General features: G+C 31.1%; 1 protein-coding gene across 27 annotated transcripts in view; it reads right to left on the reverse strand.

Moving 5' to 3' along the window:
• The window catches only part of trol (terribly reduced optic lobes), a 743,500-nt gene that overhangs the window by 123,525 nt on the left and 598,255 nt on the right, over nucleotides 1–21,720 (reverse strand). For 26 of the 27 annotated variants that reach the window (XM_085823935.1, XM_085823887.1, XM_085823928.1 and 23 more), the window contains 6 exons: nucleotides 15,102–15,341; nucleotides 13,392–13,505; nucleotides 12,243–12,370; nucleotides 11,870–11,956; nucleotides 2,771–2,832; nucleotides 216–500 (listed from right to left, as the gene is read on the reverse strand). In XM_085823935.1, coding sequence (XP_085680061.1) covers nucleotides 216–500; nucleotides 2,771–2,832; nucleotides 11,870–11,956; nucleotides 12,243–12,370; nucleotides 13,392–13,505; nucleotides 15,102–15,341 — 916 coding nt within the window. The remainder of the gene's footprint in view (nucleotides 1–215; nucleotides 501–2,770; nucleotides 2,833–11,869; nucleotides 11,957–12,242; nucleotides 12,371–13,391; nucleotides 13,506–15,101; nucleotides 15,342–21,720) is intronic. The other variant, XM_085823951.1, reaches the window with a different exon arrangement.

A 21,720-nucleotide genomic window follows, 5' to 3' on the forward strand; every position in this document is an offset into this window, starting at 1 on the left:
ACTAGCACTTATAAAAAGAAGCAACCACAGCAACATACATTTTAGATACTGGACTAACACAACAGTGGTATTTTACCAAACCAAAATGTTTTCACATTCTGAAACATATAGGCAAACAGTGAAGAAAGCACAATGCTCAGAAGCTAAAGTTCATCTACAAAAATTCCACATTATGTGTGCCAAAGTACAGTCCTCTTATTTCATTAGTTTTTTACCCAAAACTGTGAGCTTGGCCACTTTCTGGATACTTCTGTTTTTCGAAATGGCCCGACAAGTGTACAATCCCTGATGTTGCCTAGAAACATTAGAAATTGTTAAGGTGCTCCCTTTGGCAGTGCTGTTGACAAAAACTCTTGATTTTGAAGCATGAACTGTGTCGTTGTTATGAAGCCAGACAACTCGAAATGGTAAATCGCTGCGGATTTGGCAATGTATCACCACCTGCTCACCAACATGCTTTACCACATTTGTGGGTTCAACTGTTATCTTCAGAAGAGAGCCTATGGAATTGATCTTTGAAATTCTGCTCTGTTGTTACAAGGATAAATACTGCAGTGGAACATTAAATTGCAAAAAACAAAGGAAGAAATAAGAGTTATATAAAAATTACAATTAGTCTGGTATACTCAAGTGTATTTTATTAAATTTAAAGAGAACTTTAAGTGTCATTTTTAACCAAAAAAGGTACCTAAAAATGATTAATGTAAATCAAAACAGAAAACCAGAATTTAAAATAATAACCTGTGCATTAATATACATGTTAAATTTAATATTAGTATTAACACAACAATTTTAATGAACTCTGACAACAAAACAAAGGAAAAGAAAAAAATAATGACTTATTAAAAATACATATCTAAAAGCTAATAATCAATTACATTGTTTGAGAAATAAAATAAAAAAATATAATTGTTTGATCAACCATGTATTCTAATAAAGGTACTGTAATAACAGCTGCCAGTAATTTTAATCAAGAGAACCCACTGGAATACCAAATTCATAATAGCACATTGTAAATAGAGGAAAAATATAAAATTATTCTGTTAGTAACCATAGCACAGATAATGAAAATTAAAAAAAAATCCTCATTTACTATGCATAAAACCATAATGTATTTAATTTTCAGTCCTATCATCAAGAGGCTTCTGGTAAGGGGCTAAAATTTTTTAAAAGAAAAGTTTAAATAAAAAAGGCTGCAAAGAAATTTATAAATTACAAAAGGACAAAATACAACAGGAAAAGGACATTCACAGGAACTCAATTACAGTCACCTCTGATTATTAATGTAAAAGGCACATTCAGCTTTAAGCAAAATTTGAAGGAAAAATAGGCAACTAAGCAAAACTGATATCTACGATTAACCATGTAGATACTCTTATGACAAACTTGCACACATTTTCAGAAATTTTTACAGCATCATCTATTAGTATTGTGTATTTAAAAATTTTAAGTGGAGTTATCGAGGTAACCTACATTATATGTACATTCCTTTTCATCCCAAATGAAGTATTTACATTAATCACTGAACATGCACCAATATTTTTTAATAACACTGAAGTGAAACATCAGTATTACATTGTTAGAAAGATATCTCATATCAAATTTTCTATAACTGTTATTTATGGATTAGGTAGTAAAAAATAAACACAATTTTGAATAAAGCCAACTTATCTGAAATAAATATTTTGATTTAAATTTTTCCTACAAAAAATTTTGAATATTAGCAAAATTTTACTTCACTATGAGAGCTACATCATGTGGTAATTGTTAATGTGCTTAGTATTTATAGATAAATTATAAAAAGTACCTGTGCTCACAAGTTCTATAAAATGAACCCAAACTAAAGTTTAGAAGACGTGATGACACAAAAAGACACATGAAAACTATATGCCATGGAAAACTCAAATCTCTTTTACAAAATCTCCTAAATTTCCTTATAGGGAATCTTAAAATATTTCTACAAGAATGAACAAATGTTTTCTTTCTCAATGAAAATTTCCATGGAATGTATATATTATACTTATTTCAGATTTTCATTTTTAAAATTTCATCCAAACATCATTTTCTCTTGATTCTATATTTTTATCTGGACTCTCGATTTTTATCTTAGAATTTTGTAGTAACTTGGAATTACACTTAAATAATGCTACATGTATCAGCCATTCAATGTTATCTTTTAATTATTTAAGAGCAATTATGCTGATTCTGCATTTATTTAAAGATATATGTATTAACTTCTTAGCACAATGATGTTAAACTGAAACAGTTAACAATTTCTATATATTCTGATATAATAACTTCAGTGGTTAGTATTTTTCTTAAAGTAAATTAAAAATTTACAATTTCTGCTACTAATAGTAGATTAGCAAATTATAATATGTATGAAGCATTAGAAGACTTATATCAAATATCATGCTTAATATTTTACATTTCAGACATGAAATTAAGGACTGCCTAAATTACTAAAATGCTGAAAAAATATTTTAATAATTTGCCTTCATGTTTACAAATTATTATAAATAATACAAAAGATGAGTTTAAATCTTTCAAAGTTGCAAAAAACTAGTAAAAATAACAAATTGCAAGATAGCATACTATAACAAAAAAGTTGATAACTATTTATTATTAAACAATTCTGGAAGTAAATAGTTTGTGATAATAATATTACAAAACCAGCAATTTGCATACATGGTTCATTAATGAATATATTTTGAAAATACCTAGATACTAGCAAATTAGAAAATTTTTTATTAAAAAAAAAGATCCTTACCCCCTATAGGTTCACACCTTCCACTTGGCTGCACTGGTGTTCCTCGATAGCCAGCAGCACATCTGAATAAATACAAAACAAGTTACAATAAAGCATAACCCACTAAATGGAAGCAATGAAAAGTAAAAGTGAGCTTTTGTCTAAAAACATAATTACATCAATAAAATTTTATTGCAATAACCACAATATGTAGTTAATTACAGCAGAAATATCAAGCAGTAAATAATAATTATGAAAACACAAATTTTACAACCATTTATATTAAAAGCCATAGAAAAATAAAAATAATTTACAGTAATAATGTACACCAGACTAATAAAAATATCTTAAACAGCATAAAAATTAATATAATGTAAATGGCAAACCTCCTTCATATAAAGTACATCTGACATGTCCACTTTCAGTAGTATTTCAATAGATGTATGGTTTGTTGATATTAAATACTATTACTGTAAATTATATTTTCACGGACATACAGATATTAATGAATTTTTTTTTTAAATCTTGCTCTTAATAACGTAAGTATGTTAATGAACGTATATGTACACAGGTGTAATCAAGTCTCATAACAAATAATCCATATTTTTAGTATTCCAGCTTCTGCTAATTACTCTGCAGAACTGAACAACAATCATACATAAATAATGCACATGCCTATATAATAGAAGGACAGAACAGCAGGATTAACCTATTAATATATAATTAAAATATAAGAAGAATTTAACTGAAAGAGAATAACACTAATGTATTAAATCTTCGCCTTCAGGGGGGGAAGAGATTAGCATTGATTTTCAATAAACTGTGCTGACTTCAAGGGTGATCAGGCATTCATTCCACCATCTTCTTTGAGATCACCCTTAATATCAATAACAGCTTTATTCAAAATCTATGCCAATCTAGGATTGCTTTTTGTCTAATTTTAAATTAGAATAATTATATTTCAATCTATATAAGGATATAAGGTCAACATGCCTACTTGTTCGTTAAATGCTGAAAAGCATGTATGAAAATATTGAAACTAATTTTTAATAATGCACTTGAGAATAGAATATAGATAAAAACAATACCAAGAAAAAGGATACGGTTAAAAATAAAATCATTGCATAATACCAAAATTTTCAAATTTAATTTTTCTATCAAAAATTATAATGCACAAACATACAGTTCAAAATCAGGAATTGACAAATAAGCAATGAAATGGCAAAATAAATAAATTAATTAAATTAAAAATACCATAAGTAAGTTACAAAAATGGTACTTACGTATTATCTCATTGGCTGTAAAGCTTGATACAGAGCAGCATGATTTAGCAGCAATTATGGATAAGTGTAACATAACAAACACTCAAAAGGTCTGTTCTTTTGATATAACTCTGCCTCATTCTCAATATGTCACCTTTTGTTTTTATGATTAAAGATATAAATGAACTGTTAGTGCTGTATTTTTTCTTGCATTTGGGGGGGATTAAATTTTGAGATTTGTCTTTTTCAGAGCAGCAGATTAATTTCAAAGTTATGGGATTTTACCAGCAATAAAGTGTGTATTAATGGACACAATGTGGTCAGCTGAATATGGCCAGAAAAACAGTAATGGACTGCAAGAACTACCTACTGGAAGTTTGCATTTATATCATTCTAAACAGATCAGAGGGCCTACCAAAATACTAGAAATCAATGAAAGTCTTTTTACAAAGTGCAAAAATGAAGCAGGTCGAATATTAAGAGATGTTAGCTCTTTCAGAATTCCACAGGAACAACAGGTGCAACATTCGCAGGATCTTCGTCAATTTTTGTGGTTTGATGGTTGTGAACTTTCACAGAGATAATACCATAAAAATTTAGACAAAGTAAAATAACATAATATAAAGTAAATAATTTAAAATTATTTAAGCAAATTTTGATTCAATTTAAATTTAAACATGAAAAAGTTTCATATTATTAATGCATATCAATTGAAAGCATTCAATAAAGATTATCTTTTGGCCTTTGACTTTTTGAATACCAGATACTGGATGCAAAATTATGCAGTGGATTTTGTTGATTTTATTAATATTCATTATGATTTTATATGACAAATTCTTTAACAATCGCATTTCATACAATATCATTTACATAAGAAATTAAACAGCTCGAAAAAAAAAGCTGGATATTTTTTATGGATAATAACCAGCTAAAAATAAAAATGTAATCTGAAGTAGAGTTAGACTTTATGTACAGATCAAGATTTCAAGCTCAAGAATTTTAAAATACAGGGTGCATAAAAAATGTATACACATTTGAATTGTCACAGAAAATTAATTTCCCTTTCTATAAAGTTGAATTTCTGGAGGAAAAAAAAAAGTGTATTTCCTTAACAGGTGAAGGCAAAATCATCTTATCTGGCTGCACAATGCAGTTACTGCCAAGACAGCAACATCAAAATGGCAGATGCACTTTTGAGTTTTGAAGACTAGAAGCAAGTTATTAAGGGGTGCTGGAAGTTTACAAATGTTGCTGTGGTTCAGAAACAAATGTGGAGATGTGAATATGGGACTGGTGTACCTTCAAGGTTAACAATTACATGTCTACAATACAAATTCAAGTTTCATAGAACAGTGTGTGATGTGCAGAAAGGCAGACAACAGCTACAAGAGATGAATCTTCATTTGTGGTGCTAAGATTATTTCAGCTTGTAACAAAATTCTTCAAGGCAAGGGACACACGAGAATGATGTATATGCTAGCAGTATGCCATGCATCATGAAGAAAGGTGAATTGTGTGCATACATACCAAGGCTGGTGCAACAGTCAAGTGATGGTGATTCAGATTACAGGGTGCAGTTTTGTGAATGGGTTTGGAGATGGTTACATGTGGACTGGGATTAATGGGTAGAAGTACAATTCAAATTTAATGGTAATGCAATAGGCGTAACTACGTGCAGTGGACTGAAAATAATCTTCATATTAGTGTTGGGAAGGCTGTGACTTTATCTACTATGAATATGTAGCGTGGACTATATCCTAGGGAAACTCATTAGGCTTTTACATTTTGAATGTACCATAACTGGAGAAAAATACCTAACACTGTTTGTTGATTCCATTTTAACTGCCATGTGTGGAAATGACAGACTTTATCACCAACAGGATGGTGCTTTGCATTATCATAGGAATGTGCAAATATACCAAGATCAGAATGTACCATGAGAGTGGACAGTATGCAGAGCACCAAACAAGTTTTTTGCATGCTCCCGACTTTATGCCAGTCATTTTCTTAGCACAGTAAGAGATGAAATGTACCATAGTAAACCATATAATCTGGATATACTTTGACATGAGATTCAAACAATGTGCACAGAAATCTCCCTGGACACTTTGGTTCGATATATGAAATCGGTCATGATTCATACTAAAAATACATCAGTGCTGAAGGCACCATTTTGAATATTTACTTGAACCCCAACTTTGAACATTCAGTTTGACCAGAAAGTACGCTTATTATTTAAACTGGACTGTAGCCTTACTTTTCCCCAAAACTTAATCTTGAGGTTTCTAAATAAATTTTTTATGATACTTCCATTTTTTAATGAACACTGTATCTACTGAAGCTACGATATTATTTCGTTCTTAATATTATCTTAGAATCAAGTTTTAACAAAGCATTTACACTTTATGCTTCTAACTGCTTTAAAAAAATTTAAAATATTGTGTTGTTAATTCACAAGTAATTCAAAAGCTAGTCACAAGTAATTCAAAAGCTATAATAATAAAGCAACATACAGAGTGAAATTTCTTATTACTCTTTTGGAGATATGATAACTATCAATTTAATACACTGAATAAATCAACACATAATAGAAGCTTCATACTTCACATTTAAAAAAATGTTATATAATTTATACATACATTATTAAAATTTAGCCATATCATATAACCTACGAACCATTACATTATGACCACCGCTTATCTAAAGCAATGAGCTTGTCCAGAGACAAATTTCATGGCATATGCTTGGCTGATGCTGGAGAAAATAAAGTGCCCCAAAACTGTTTTTCCACATGTAAAAATGCTTAGTGACATAATGGGAAAAGCAGCTGATTGATCAGATTTTGATAAAGGTTATGGCTCGGCACCTGAAAGATTCAATTTTAGAAACTGAGCATTTGGTAGGCTGCTCACATGCAGCTAGTGTGAGCATTTAACGAAAATGGTGTATGGATGCTGAATATAGGCTCAATAATATCTGGTGACTGTGATGGCACGTGCTGGGCAAAAATATGGAAACACTGAAGTAAAAACATATTGCTGTAACTAATATGGTGTAGGAAAACCAGCATTCAAAACAGCTTGTAGTCTCCTCAGGATGGTAAACAGAGGTACTGTATACTTTTCAAGGGAATCTTGTATCATTCTTCCTGTAAAACATCAGCAAGTTCAGTTAACGACAATGACTGTGTATAGTGATCATGCAGATTTCCCTCCAAAATAGCCGACAAAGACTTGTGGGGTTTTACCTTCCCCCCACATTTCTTTAACACCGTGATTTCTTCTCCTAGCACATGCACGATAAGAATCTCATCTCTGCATGACTGCAAAAAAAAACTTTATCCTTCTTTTTTTACAAGTTTTTGTACACACTTTATTCATCGCTGAGATTAATATTATTCTAACGCTATGGATATATTTTGATTTATTAAAAGAATTTATTCTTTATGAATTGATATCTAGTAGTTATATAGACCCCCAAAGGCTCAATAATATCTGGTGACTGTGATGGCCATGGTAGACATGCAAGTTCACCCTCATGCTCAGAAAACCAGTGCTAGACTATGTGAGCTGACTGAATAGGCACTCTGTCATCTTGGAATATGACATCACCATTGGGAAACAAATTTTATACTATAGGGATAGATGTGATCAGCCAGAACGGTCACACATCCCTTTGCAGTAATGTGATTTGGATGGTAATGATGGGTCCCATGTAATACCACAATAATGGCTCCCCAAACCATGACATAACTACCTCCATGTTTCACTCTCAGCAACAAACAGTCTCTAGCATACACTTGAATGCATTCGGTCAATGTAAACTCACTCAGAATTTGGAAACAATGTGAAGAAAGATTCACTCAAACAAATGACAGTCTTCCATTGCTCTACATTCCAGGTTTTATGACTTTGGCACCCCTTTCTTCTCTTACAGGCATTTTGATCTCCGAGTGTGGCTTTTGAATTGCTGCTTGTCAAAAAATACTCTCTTTGCGAAGCTCCATTCTTATTGTTTTGGTGCTGACAGGGTTTGTGAGTGTGACAATCAGTTCAGCGGTCACTTTTGCAGCTGTAGTCCTCTTATTTTTCATCACCATCCTCTTCGATGATCATCTGTCATGATCACTCAACATACATTTTCATCTGTGCTATGATTTTGCTATTGTGGTTTTTCCACTTTTTCTGTAAGAGTTAAAAATCTTTGACACTGTGCCTCTAGACACACCGAACATTTCAGCTACCTTGGTTTTTGAAGCACCCACCATATCAGCCCTAACAATTTGCCCACATTTGAATTCATTTAGCTACAACACAATGCACTCACAACTGCACAGAATGCTGTCTCAATAACGAAAGACACTTGCAATGTGTTGAGGGTGTTATACAGGTAGTGTTAATGAGCAACATATCAGCTTCACCAACAGCTTTTGCAAGAATAAACATTTCAGTTCAAACATTCATTTTATGAGGTGTTTCCATATTTTTGTCCAACCCCTGTATATTGAAACTGATGCCAAATTGCATTCCTGTGCCGATGTCACGTCATCACCAACAGCACTGGAATGGGCTTAAGAACATGGGCTCTGGACCACAGAAACCCTGGTACCTGGGTCCACAGTTAGGTGGATACAAGGCAGTGCTGGTGGTATTATGGTGTAGGCGATATTTTCATGGGGCACATTAGGACCTATCATTTCCATAGAACAATTCTTGACATCTGTGGGCTACTTTAACATACTGCAGGTGAAGTGCACCCTTCATAATAACAGTGTGCCTGGTGGGTGATGGCATTTACCAGTAAGATAACGCACATGTCACAAGGACTTAATTTTCAGGGAATGGTTCGAGGAACATTCTGGTGAATTTCTTGGTGTTCAAATTCATCTGACATGAATCCAATCGAGTATTTGTAAATCCAACTAGAAAACTGAATTTATGCTGCCACACTACAACCTTGCAATGTCTGGGAACTGCAGGACCAGTTCTTCAGTGCTTGGTACCACACATGTTAAACTACTTGGTAGTATCCAGTCAATGTCTCACCTGGAGATTGATGACTTTGCAGCAGACACTAAATACAGGGTGGTTATATTTAGACCTATATTTAGTTATAATTAAATATTAATGTTAAATTGTTATATTTGGTTATAATTAAAGGGTGGTTATATTAGACTAAATACAGGATGCTTATACTTACACTTATGTAGAATCCTATTTCACTGAAACGTGGTATATACATTATATGGATCATGGGGAAAAGAAATCTGCAATAAAAATTAAGAGTTCATACTTTGACTGATGACTCTTTTCATGTAATGTAGAAAGGCTCTTTTCATGTAATAACGTGTAAATTTGAATTACTTTGAAAAGCCAGTAATCAATGTCATAAAATCATTTTTCATCATATACCTTTAGAGAAGAAGATTGACCTTCACTGATCGAGTTGTTTTATCAGAATGGCAGTAATATTTCAACTTCTGTGCAAGAATATTGACACTTGAAAGGCTTATGAAAAGGGACTATTTCGAGACAGGGTTTGGAAAAGATGATTACTAAATATGAAGAGATAGAGTAGTTGCGTGTACTGTAAGGAAGAGGACAGAAATAGATTTCAAATGAAACTGGGAGAGTAGTCACTCCTGTTGTGGTCAAAAAAACACCTGGTTCCTAGTATTCTTTGAAAAGTGCTCAAGCTGTATCGTATAATTTCTCTCTCCTTTGGTTAGCAGTATGAAAGGTTCTGAGGTCCTTTGTAAAGTGGCATCCATATAAGATTATGCTCTGCAAGAGCTGCACAGTGCAAACAGGAAGAAAAAACATAGCCTCCTTTTGGCCAGAATAGCCATCATTAAAGCATGGTCTTGGAACATTTTGTGGTCAGACAGGTCCCATTTTACACTAGACAGTGCAATTAATACCCCAAACTGTCACATATGGGGTACTGCAATTCTAGTGTTGAACATGAATGGTTCCTGCAGTCTGATTACATTACCGTATGGTAAGAGCAATAGAAAAGGACCGCCCACCTGACACAACTGCCTTATGGCTTAATGGTACCTCTTCCTTCAAACCACAAACGATGGCCTCCAGCGATCCGACCGTGCCCCCCAAAAAAGATAAATATAAAGTTTGATATTTTTAAAATACACGCCGAGGAGCTGAGAGGGTCCGGGCAACTAAAAAGGGTTAGTAGAAAAACTAAAACAAAATCAAATAAAACTAAGAATACAAATGGTCGCAAAGCTGATAAACAATCATACAAAAGAAGAAAAGAAAATGTAAGCTGCATAAGCATGGTTAGTAGAAAACAATAATAGAAAAGGAGTAAAAGCAAGAAAAGAAAAACACAATTATGCAACCAAGACAAACAAACATTTACACAAGACATCACAAAACATAGTCAAAACAAGTGCTCAAGCACAAATACACTGAAACCTCCAGAAGGACAAAATCAAAAATGTATTAAGGAATTCCCAGTTTAATAATAAGGAGCTTTCTACACCATTTTCAAGTAAACTATCCAGACCGTTGGAAGGACCAGTGTCGATTTAATCACTGAGACGCTAGTTCTCAGTGATTCTAAATGCAAATATAAACAGAATCAAATTATTATAACAGTGTAGTCTAAGAATTTACAATGTCAGGAAAAATTACATAATAGCTATTCCAACAGATCTACAGAATAGTGAGAGGTGTTCAAAGCTTACATAGAACATTGGTTGTATGCCTCCCTGAGCTGTAAAAACAATTTTATAATTTGACATTAATTGTTTTAAAAGACAGAAATTTTGAATCTATAATACAAATGTAATAGCAGTGTTTAGACGCAGTAAACAACACACAAAAGATACAAATATAAGTTCTTCTCTTTTGATATATCAGAATCAATAATAAATTACGATAATAAACAATACAATCTCCAACACAGCTAAGATGGAGAAGTATAAATCTTAATTTCAAGTACAATAGTCACCACCAGGAAGCCAATTAACACAAATACAAAACACATTACCGTATGGTATGGATTTAGTGCTAATTTCATTCATGGTCCCTTTTTCTTTGTGAACACTTCTCAAAGCCCTCAAAAGTGTTCCATTATAGGTGCCTGTTACTGCAAACTTCATCAGCAGCAAATAATTCTAGTCTTACAAAAATGAGAATGCTTAGAAACTACTGTCTTCATGCAAAATGGTATACCAGCTCACTTTACCAGACCAACGAATGTAGTGCTTCGTGCCCACTTTGGAGAAGCTTGGGCAACTTTGAGAACTTTTCTGATTGCTTGGCTTACTAGTTCTACTGACTTGGATTCCCGTCATTTTGGGTTGTAGGGATTCCTGAAAGATCATGTCTATTAGGAAGCATATGGACTATGCTTGAAATAAAAGCAAGCATAGCAGAAATGTTGCTGCAACCTGACTGAGATATCTTTCCTGCTATTGTTGAATATGCTGCACTATGTCTTGAACAAGTGATTGATGCAAATGGAATGCACATTGAACAAATACTGTGATTAAATAAAGTTTTGTGTTTCCCATTTATGTTTTGTGTTCTTCATGTGCCCTTATTTCACCTAGTTGAAATGTGAACTATTATTTTTGATTGCAGTTTTTGTTTTCCCCATGGTCCATATAACATATACATCAAGTTTCAACAAAATAGGTCTATGAGAATGGGCTCTACACATATAAATAGCATACCATTAATTACAACCATCTTGTACACAATGAGTAGTCAATTTAAAAATTTAACTTTAATGCATTTTAAGTCATCTAATTTCCTACAACATAAATTTTACTTCCTATGTAGATATCAATTATTTTAATGATAAAATGCATATATTTTTGAATACATACTTTTCACAATTCCGTCCAATGTACCCTGCAGGACAAGCATTACAAGTGGGTTGACCATCATTATCAAGGAAACAAGTTGGAGAAAATCTAAAACATAAGAAAAATGCACGAGTTAAGGCAACAAACTTAAATAAGGAAGCTAGCTTCAAGAAATCTTCTTCTTTAACATATTTTGGTGAAATAAAAATCTGAATTAAAAGTTCCACATTAAACATGTTTAAGAACTGCATTTTATCAAAAGAAAAATATGAAACTTGCTTAACACATTCACTGCCAATTACCATGCTAGGTGATTGGCTATTGAATAATAATACCCCCATCATTTGCATCTGTATGATTATCAGGAAGCATGTTAATTATGCAGCAAACTTACTGATTTGAAGAAACTGTTAAAGGACATGGACATGGCTTGCAGTCCTCTGGAGTACCTCGAGTTGCATCTCCATAGTAACCATCTGCACATCGTTCACAGCTTTCACCTACAGTATTATGCCGACAGCGCTGAATAATGTAGAATTAAGTCAAATTATAAATATCTATAAATTTATATCATAAAAACATTTCAGAAAGGAATTCTCACAGATTACAATAACAGATTTCCTTAATTAATAAATCTTTCTAAATTATTTATTTAAAAAGCAAGTTTTTCTTTGAAATACATTTTCTGGATTTAATCTCAATTGATATACATGAATGAAAATTTCTATGAATTGAATTTAGTGTTAATTGGCTGTTATGAAATTTTAAAATAATTTCTATATTTGTATTGAAAGCAGAATAGAAAATATTTCTAATAAACAGCATGAAAATTATTTACAAAATAAGTATTTTATCCCATATATTTATTTTTAACACAAGAGCATACAATGGTGAATAGATCTCTCTTTTTTCAAGCCCAGAGGACAGAGAAAGTTCTTGCTATGAATAACAAAAACATATAATATTATATAATACAAAGTACATGTTAGTTGGTATTCAACAAGGAACAGCAAACGATTTGAATTGCCTAGCATTTTTTTTTTTTTTTTTTTTTTTTTTTTTTAAATTTTTTGACAGCTATTGTTTGGCAGTCACATTCAACATTCAAAATGACATTAAACAAATTATTATTATTTGAAGCTTGATATTTAAAATTAAGCTTTAAAACATATAAGCATATGTCATAGCTTAAAATAGCTTCTAGAAAATTCATAACTATAGACTAAAATATACACTTCTGAGAAACTGGAGTTTTTGTGCATGTGAAAATAATTTTGTTATTGCTTTTTTCCAGTTATTCTTTTAAATAAAAATCATACAGTTTTTATTTAATAGGATCATACAACTCAGATATATAAATTTGAAAAGCAGACTAAAACAGCTAGAAACAGATAAAAAAATATTTGTGTCTGCGAAAAAAATTACATACAAGGAATTGAAAAAAAAAATGGACAAATCTTCCTTAACTATCAAAAATAGACAAAGAATTAAAATGCAAATAAGGAATAATCATTTCACTATGTTAATTATAAATAACACTTACTACACAACGTCCTGAAGTAGCATCACATGATTCAGAATGGCCATTGCAATTACAACGAGTACATCGTCCAAGCCCTGCTCCACTTGAATCACGAATGTATCCAGGTGCACATTCCTTTTAAAAACAAACAGCAGAGTTTAACTTACATTTTTTTTACCAACAATATACATTAATTTTTAGCAAAACAAAATTAGCACAATGAAATCATAATTTAGAATCAATATTTGTGAACTTAATTTGCATATTTCTGGACACAAAATATGGCAAAGTTAAATAATGTCTAATAAAAAATTGCAACTATAGAAGCAATATGCAATTTATAGTGTTCTTATTTAAATATTTCCAACCCACTCAATTTAAAATTATAAAACAAAACACAATTCATTATTATGAATTTCTAAATATATATGTCGGCATGGAATACTGAAGAAATAAGGATATCAAAGAGGATTTACATTTCTAAGAACAGAAAAATGTCATTCCTTATCGAACACAGTAAAAATTTAAGACGTAACTGATATGATATAATTTTAGTGGACCCCCAAAATATTTATCATTTGTAAACACTTTTGGACTGTGACCATTTAGTGACAGAAACAAAATTAATTCATTTTAAAATCAAAATATGTTCAAAAATTTTATTAAAAATTATCAAATTGCCAAGATATTCACAATATTACTCAATATTTAACAAGGAAAGAAACACCCATGAAATCCACAGAGAAGAGAAAATCATTTTGTTTACTTTGAAAATAACCAAAAACATTTTTTTGCATGCCTTTCCATAATGATTACACGATTAAATATCATTTGAATGGCTTCCTGAAGATTTTTCTTCAAGTCTAAGAAATTACATCAAAGTTCAGTTTTCAAATTGTGACAATTTTGATCATACATAGCAAAAATATTAAAAAAATTTTAAAATTTTTATTTGGGACTTGCCAAAAAAGAAAAAGGGAGCTTCACCCCCCTCCTTTGGAATGGCCAAATTAATCAAACAAGAAAATTATTATGATCAAAATTACCTGAGATATCATTAAAATATTTATATACAATTACTGCTAAAAGAGATATACAACTAAGTTTCCTAATATAAATTTCTAAAAAAGACCTTTCACCGATAAATGCAATATGTATGCACAGGCCAATTTTCATGCATGGAAAAAAAACCAAACCTTTACATTATTTATTTTATTTATTTATTTTTGTTAAAAGTAATTTTTATACAGTGCTTTTCAATGTTTATTTTCTTCACAAAAATTCATTTATTTCATATAGTTTTGACAATATTTTTAATCTACATATGTGGATTAAAAGCAAATTTTTAAAAATTTCTAATAAAATGAAGATCAATTTATTAAATGAAACTTTCCATGCAACATGTATAATTGTAGAAAAATTACAATTTTGCTTAATTTGCAATGAAAATGTGCAGCAGCATCAAATTTGTCACTATCTGAATGCCTACTTTTTATAATTTGTTTCTTAAAATAGAAATAAGAGTTAACAAACTGCTCAAAAAAAAAAAAAAAAAAAAAAAAAAAAAAAAATTAATCGCGAGATTCTTTTTAAAATACCCTGTTTACATATCATAAGAAGTCAAGGCTAATGATCAATACATAAAGAATTACTTTCTCAATTTCAAAATGAAAATGCAGCTTACAGAGCTACGAAAATAATTTGGAACTAAAAAAAAATTTAAGCACTCACTTCACATGATAAGCCAATATAACCTGGTGGACAAATACATTGCTCAACTTCAGGTGCTAGTCTTTGGCCAGTACTTTGTGGAACAGCAGTGTCTATTATTACATCCCGAAGCAAGGTCTGTTGCATCCGGTTGTGAAAAGATGCACGAATCAGCAAAGCTTCAACATTTGCCAAAACTTTCAAGAAATCTTCACGAGTAGCAGAAGTTGGTCCTCTTGAATCTACTCGCTGCCAGTTTGTCTAATGGAAGAACAAATTAACAACTTCTTAATAAAACAGCTGATTTACAGATATTTTAAATATTTATGATATCAAATATTCAGAGTATCCTCATGAGAAAATCAGAAAAGCAAAGAGTTCAAATACTTCATTTTGCCACATTTAGTAAGGAAATAATTATTAATATTATATTCCTTTATATTTTCATGCTTTCAAGATTCCAAGTTATGTTTCTACGCCAAGTTATGCAACGAGAAAGCAAAGGTCAGAAACACACTCTGTCTTACACTCGAAAAACCTCAGTTTAAAAACTGCCTAAGTGATTCGCATTCTATTGAGGAAATAGAAATGGGAAATTATAGTAATGGTTGAAGTTATATACAACTGAGTAATTTACATAATAATAACTGTACATATCTTTGATGAATAGTTTTCTTTCTCTTTATTTATTCAGTTTCTTTCTTCAACACGTTTTCTTTTCATTTTTGCATTTTAAAATTTAATTAAAGATTTCTTTTATTCTAAAAAAAACTAAATGCATTTAAAATGCATAGAAAAAGCTGCTAATTCATAGACTCCAACCTTCAGCAAACCTTGTCAGTAGTCAACGCGCGAACGACATTTTTACAACTTTGAAAATGTGCGCGTAGCGTATGTTGTAATTAACCATTCATTAATTTTAAATTAATAATTAATTGTAATCAATTTTATTACATTTAAAATCCATATACATATAAAACTGAATAATTAAAAATATACCTTGTAAATTATACGCACATTTAATTAGAAATTTTCTTTTAACTCCTCAAGCATTCACTAATAAAAAGTACTTCAAATCACTACTAATCATAGAAAAAATCAGAAGCTATAAATCATATCTTTATTCTGGATATGATTTCTACAGGGAAATAAAATTTAAATAACCAAGAATGATACATATAAGTATTAAACAAAATACGCATAATTTATGAATGCAAAGATTTATATGTAGCATGCTTAGCAAGCTTAAGTTCTGATTTTGAGAATGTTTTTTTATAACACAGTTCTTCATTTGCCTGCATATTTATTTTTTCAATCAAAACTGCTTCAAGAGTTTTAAGACCTTTTTGGTCGAAATTCCGTCTGATTTTTTTTAACAATAGAAAAAATTCTTTCACAAGCTGCATTTGAATGAGGTATTATTAAGACAGCAAGCATTACAGAAGGCAATACTTTGTATTTAATACACCCATTCATATTTTTTAATTTGGCAATTTCTCCCCATGCTATATCAATACGCAAATCTACAATTTCTTTCAAATCATCTACTTGATACATGGAAAATTCAATTTCTACTTGATTAAGACATTTTTCATCAATAATGGATGGAAAAGTATTCATCAAGTAAAGAACAGATGAAAATAAGACTTCAGTTCTCAAGTTGATGTCAGCAACTTCAGCATGTTTTAGAAATGGATCACTCAGAGGAAATTTATCAATTATATATGAACATGCAGTTACAAGAAAAGCTCGCACAGAATTGAAAAATGATTTCACTTCACTTTCATTCAACTTGGCATTTTTTAAATATAGTCTTGTTTCCGCACCAATCACTAAATTTTCATTTTCTTTTTGTTTACTATACTTCTGAAATGGAATAGACGTTAGAGTAACATCTTCATTTTCTTTAGAAATTACTGATGGTTTTACGAATCTAACAAATAAATTCATTAAAAGTTCAAAAAGTTCTCTTCTCAATTTATGTATATAAGAAGCTTGTTGTTGCAAATTAATATTTACTGTTATAAACAAAGGCAAAGAGGCAAAGTATTTTTCAAAAATAACAAGTACAATTTGGTGGTCGGTGACTGTAAAATTTTTTTAATGTTTTGCAATCTCTTTCCTTCATTCTCACTGTTATCTGGTTTATCTCCAAAAAAATTTATCACAGCATCCCACTGTTCCAAAATCCTTGTTATAGATTCTAAAAGAGACAACCATCTTGTACTGCAATATTTCAAAATTTTATGAGATTTTGCATTCTGTCCCAAAATTTGTTGAGCAACTTTGAAGCTATGCTTCCGTTTCGAACTTTTCTCCAAGTAAAAATATATATCTATTATCAACATTTAAATTTCCGAGCCAATTAATTTTTCAGTAGCCTTTTTTGCAGCTATATGCAAGAGGTGGCACGGACAACCTCGGGTGATTATACTTGGTTGATGCATTTTGATAAATGATGCTACACCTTTAAACTTTCCAATCATATTACTAGCATTATCTGAAGAAAATGATAAGCAATTTTTCCATTCTAAACCTTTGTTTTTAAAGTTTTCATTTATACAATTAAAAATACCTTCTCCTGTATTATTCGTGCATTCTAAAATAGAAATCAATGAAGTAATTATCACTCCCTTTTCTTTACTGTAGTATGTTATAACCAATGGGTACAGTTTGTTATCATTGTTATCATTACTTCCATCAGTACTTAGAGAAAATGATGTACTGCACACTGATTTTATAATATCAGCAACAGTATTTTCTGCAAGAGTTTTCACAATAGCAGCAGTTTTGGTATGACCGCAGCTAAATTTTTTTGCTATGGCAGAATCCGGAAACATTGCTTTGAAAAGCTCTTTGGAATGATCCGAAACAGAAAGCGGTAGATTATGTTCAATTAAAAAACGAACAAAATAGCATTCGGCTTTTATAGGATCTGTTTCATCATCTTTTATTAAGAAATTTGTTATTTCTTTAGATTTTACGGTGCCAAGTTCTATATGCTTTTGAGAAAACACATGCCGTTTACAGTCATCTTTTCCGCCATGAGCAACTGAGAAATCTTTGTTGCATACACTGCAGTGTGCGTGATTCACAGAAATTTCGGACGCTTTAATGCATGGATATTCTGAAGAATATGAATCTTTAAACTTCTGCTTTGATAATTTTGGCTTCTTCGTTCAAGGCAGCAAGCATTATGATTAAAAATCTTTCACCTGATTCACAGTTCACAAGACACATGCTAAGCTCTCGCCGTAAACTACACAATGCAGCCGAATGCAGCCTAAACACGCATGAGCGAGGAACCTGGGAGACAGACAATTGGGTGGAACTATTGATAAGTCGTTAACGGTTGGAGTTACTGATCTACGATTGGCTAATTCTTCAAAACTAGGAACGCACTCAACACGTGATATATGATAACACGAGTATTCAGCCAATCATTGGATGAATTAGTTGGTTCCGTTTTGCGTACTGGTTCTTCTGCTCTTGTTTCTGTAAAATCCGTAGTTTTTTCCATACTTTTCGTAGCTCGTAGTTTTTCATGAATTTCCGTAGAAACTACGGAGAATCCGTAGTAGTTGGAGTCTATGTTAATTTTATTTTGTTAGTAATAAGAACATTCAAAAGAAATATGAAATATATATGGTAAGGACCATTTACAGAGCTGACGTGGTAATTTCTTTTTATTTTTTTAATTTAGTGACACACCAAGCAACCAAATCTAGAAATGGCAAAACGTTTAGAATTTAGAGCAGGCACTGGATGCAGAATTTAGGATCCATAGAGATTGCATCAGGTGGAAAAATGCCTAGCGCCAACCCTGTGTAAGATGCATTAAGATATATTTAGATGAATCTTTTAAACTGTCAATTATCAATTTCTTTATAAATAAAAAAATTCTTATCTTTAATGTCTGTCCATGTGATAAGATTAGAACCATTTTTGATATTTTCATGCTTGTGTTTAGAGAAATATAGAGAAAAGAAAGGGAAGATGAACATGTTAAGAAAAAAATTCTAGTATCAGAAGTAAAAAACATTCAAATAATATGCTTTCATTGTTCTTCCACACATTCTCCAAAAAGTAAGAAATTCATCGCAAATTTTCTGTAAGACATTACATGATAATACAATGGAGGTATTTTTCATTTTGTCACAATTTTTTGGAATCTTCTAGAATCGTGGGTCTATAAATCTTGCCTTCAAATCCTTTTAAATTTTCCAAGCTGCAATGTCTAAAATCCTAAAGAAAAATTACCCCTACCAATTCTATAGCAGCAAAAAGGCCAGAAATATTTTGGAAAAAAAAAAAAAAAAAAAAAAAAACACAGAGGGGGAAAAAGGTGTAAAATTAATTTTATACAGAAAACTGATGCATACTCTGAGAATTCTGAACATCCTGAGACAATTACATGGGAAAAACTCTTACCATGAAAAAATTAAAACGAAGACACTTTTTAATTAATTACATAGCTAATTTTCCTTTTGCTAAGAGCTGTTTTGTAAATTGTGCTTTATAACATTATACCTTGTTTATTTTTCCAACTCAAATAATTGTGTAATAAGTGGTCAAAATAGAACTTAATAATATGACAGCAAAAAATATTTTTTTTTATTTTAATATTACTTTCTAAATATAATTTTAATATATTACCATTATTTTAATGAAATTGATCAATGTTACAACGTTTTAAAAAATCGTCAAAAAATTCCCAGATCTCAGAATTAAAAATTTTCTTTAGAAACTGATCTTAAAATTGCCAAAATGTATATAAGTCATAAAACTTAGAGCCATTTAATAAAAGGATTCACATTCCCAAAAGCAAAAAGTTGTTTAAAAGCTCTTTGTTAGAAAAAATGAAATAATTTCGAAATGCTTATGTTTCACTTCTTGCTTAGAAATTCCAGTATCCTACCATTTACATTAGAAATAGGAACAAATTTCCATGAACCCATTCAAAAGATAACCACATTTATAAGTGAAATACAAAAAATATTCCTCTAAAATGCTAATTCACACTCAAAATGGCAGCCGTAAAAACAGATAGAAATATCAGATGATTACAATTAAGGACCTTCTGCCAATTTTGAACGAAATTAAGGATTTTTAAGGACCAAAAATCCTAAGGACTTTTAAGGAATCTTAAGGATCGTACGGACCCTGAATCATCAAAAAAGACATTCCGCCATTAGAAATAACATTAATAATCTTGTCATGCTTCCATTTTATCCTTCTGTCAGTTACAAAATTGCATGGATTCTTCAGAAATTCAATTTTCATCTTTTTTTTTTTTTTTTTTTTTTTTTTTTTGCCTACCAATAAAATCCTCAGTTCAACTCTAAAAGACTCCATTTCTTACTTAATTCTTGGGGAATTTATAGCATATTGTGTCAGTGTGGTTTGAGATTAACACATCTTTGATAGATAATCACTATTTAAAATTTAATCCTAATTTTGACTTTAGGTCTGCAAAAATCATTCAAAAAGCTCCTTCAGTTGCTGATTTGGATTTTCTTGAGGCTTTTCATATTCACAAAGATTTATCTTGTTTAGTTAATGAGTAAGCCCAATTGAGTCCTTCCTAATGCTTTTAAAATCAAGTTAATTTTTTTATTTCTTAAATATTTTTGCCGATAGATAGTGCTACCTTCTCGTTTCGCTTTACTGTGGAGTATAAGTATGACTGTTATGCCCACTGCTTTCCAGTTTTGCAGATTTCTTTTACTCCTGATAAAGACAGACCTGGAAATGTTTGCCCTCAAAATCGTTTGAGATCTTGACTTAAGTCTTTAATTTAAGTGTAAACTTAACTAATTTTACATAGATTTTATTATTTTATATAAATAATAATTATTATATAAAATAATATTACAATTATTATATAAAACTAATATATATTATAAATGTAACATATACAGTCAAAAGTCGTTAATTCGGACACCCATAATCCGGAATGATCTATAATCCGGACCTCAAAGCTACAAACTGTCTGCGCATGCGTCGCATTGATGCATGCACATAAGACCCTTACGGCTGTGAATATGCCTGTGCGCATGTGCATAATACGTTTACGTATGCACGTTTAATGTATGACGGACGGTATAAGCTAAGCTAAAATTATCTAATTCAGTTAATGTTGCAGATTGCGTTGTTTCTTAATCTTCGAATTGGATCCGGCTTATTATTTTTTGCAGACTGTTAGAGCAATTTTATAAAAGGAAGCTTGAACTTTCGATTATGTCAACTAGAATTTCCGATATATATTTACTAATATGTAAAGGATCTACAAAGCGAAAGTATATTTTGAAGTCCATTAAACAGAAAGTGGAATAGCTGCAAAAAATTAATAAAGGCATATCCTTCGTTTCTCTAACCATTCCGAAATCTGTTTATCAATTTCACGCTGCTCTGCGGCGTGGGTGGGGGGACGCCACGGCACGCAATTAATTGGAAGTTGATCTGTCAACACTATCTTTATCTTCAGGGCAGATGTTTTTATTTTATTTGGCTTATAATTCCTTACTAAATGTAGTATTTCACCTCGATGTACTCCATCTTTGATATGATATAAATCAAATTCCTCGTCATTATAATTCGCTTCCGATAGTGAAGAAAGTGACACAGAGGTTATTGAAAA

Source organism: Stegodyphus dumicola, chromosome 1 (genome assembly GCF_044657685.1).
Source record: "Stegodyphus dumicola isolate Sdum_Otavi_A_Nest chromosome 1, ASM4465768v1".
Lineage (NCBI taxonomy): Eukaryota > Metazoa > Arthropoda > Arachnida > Araneae > Eresidae > Stegodyphus > Stegodyphus dumicola.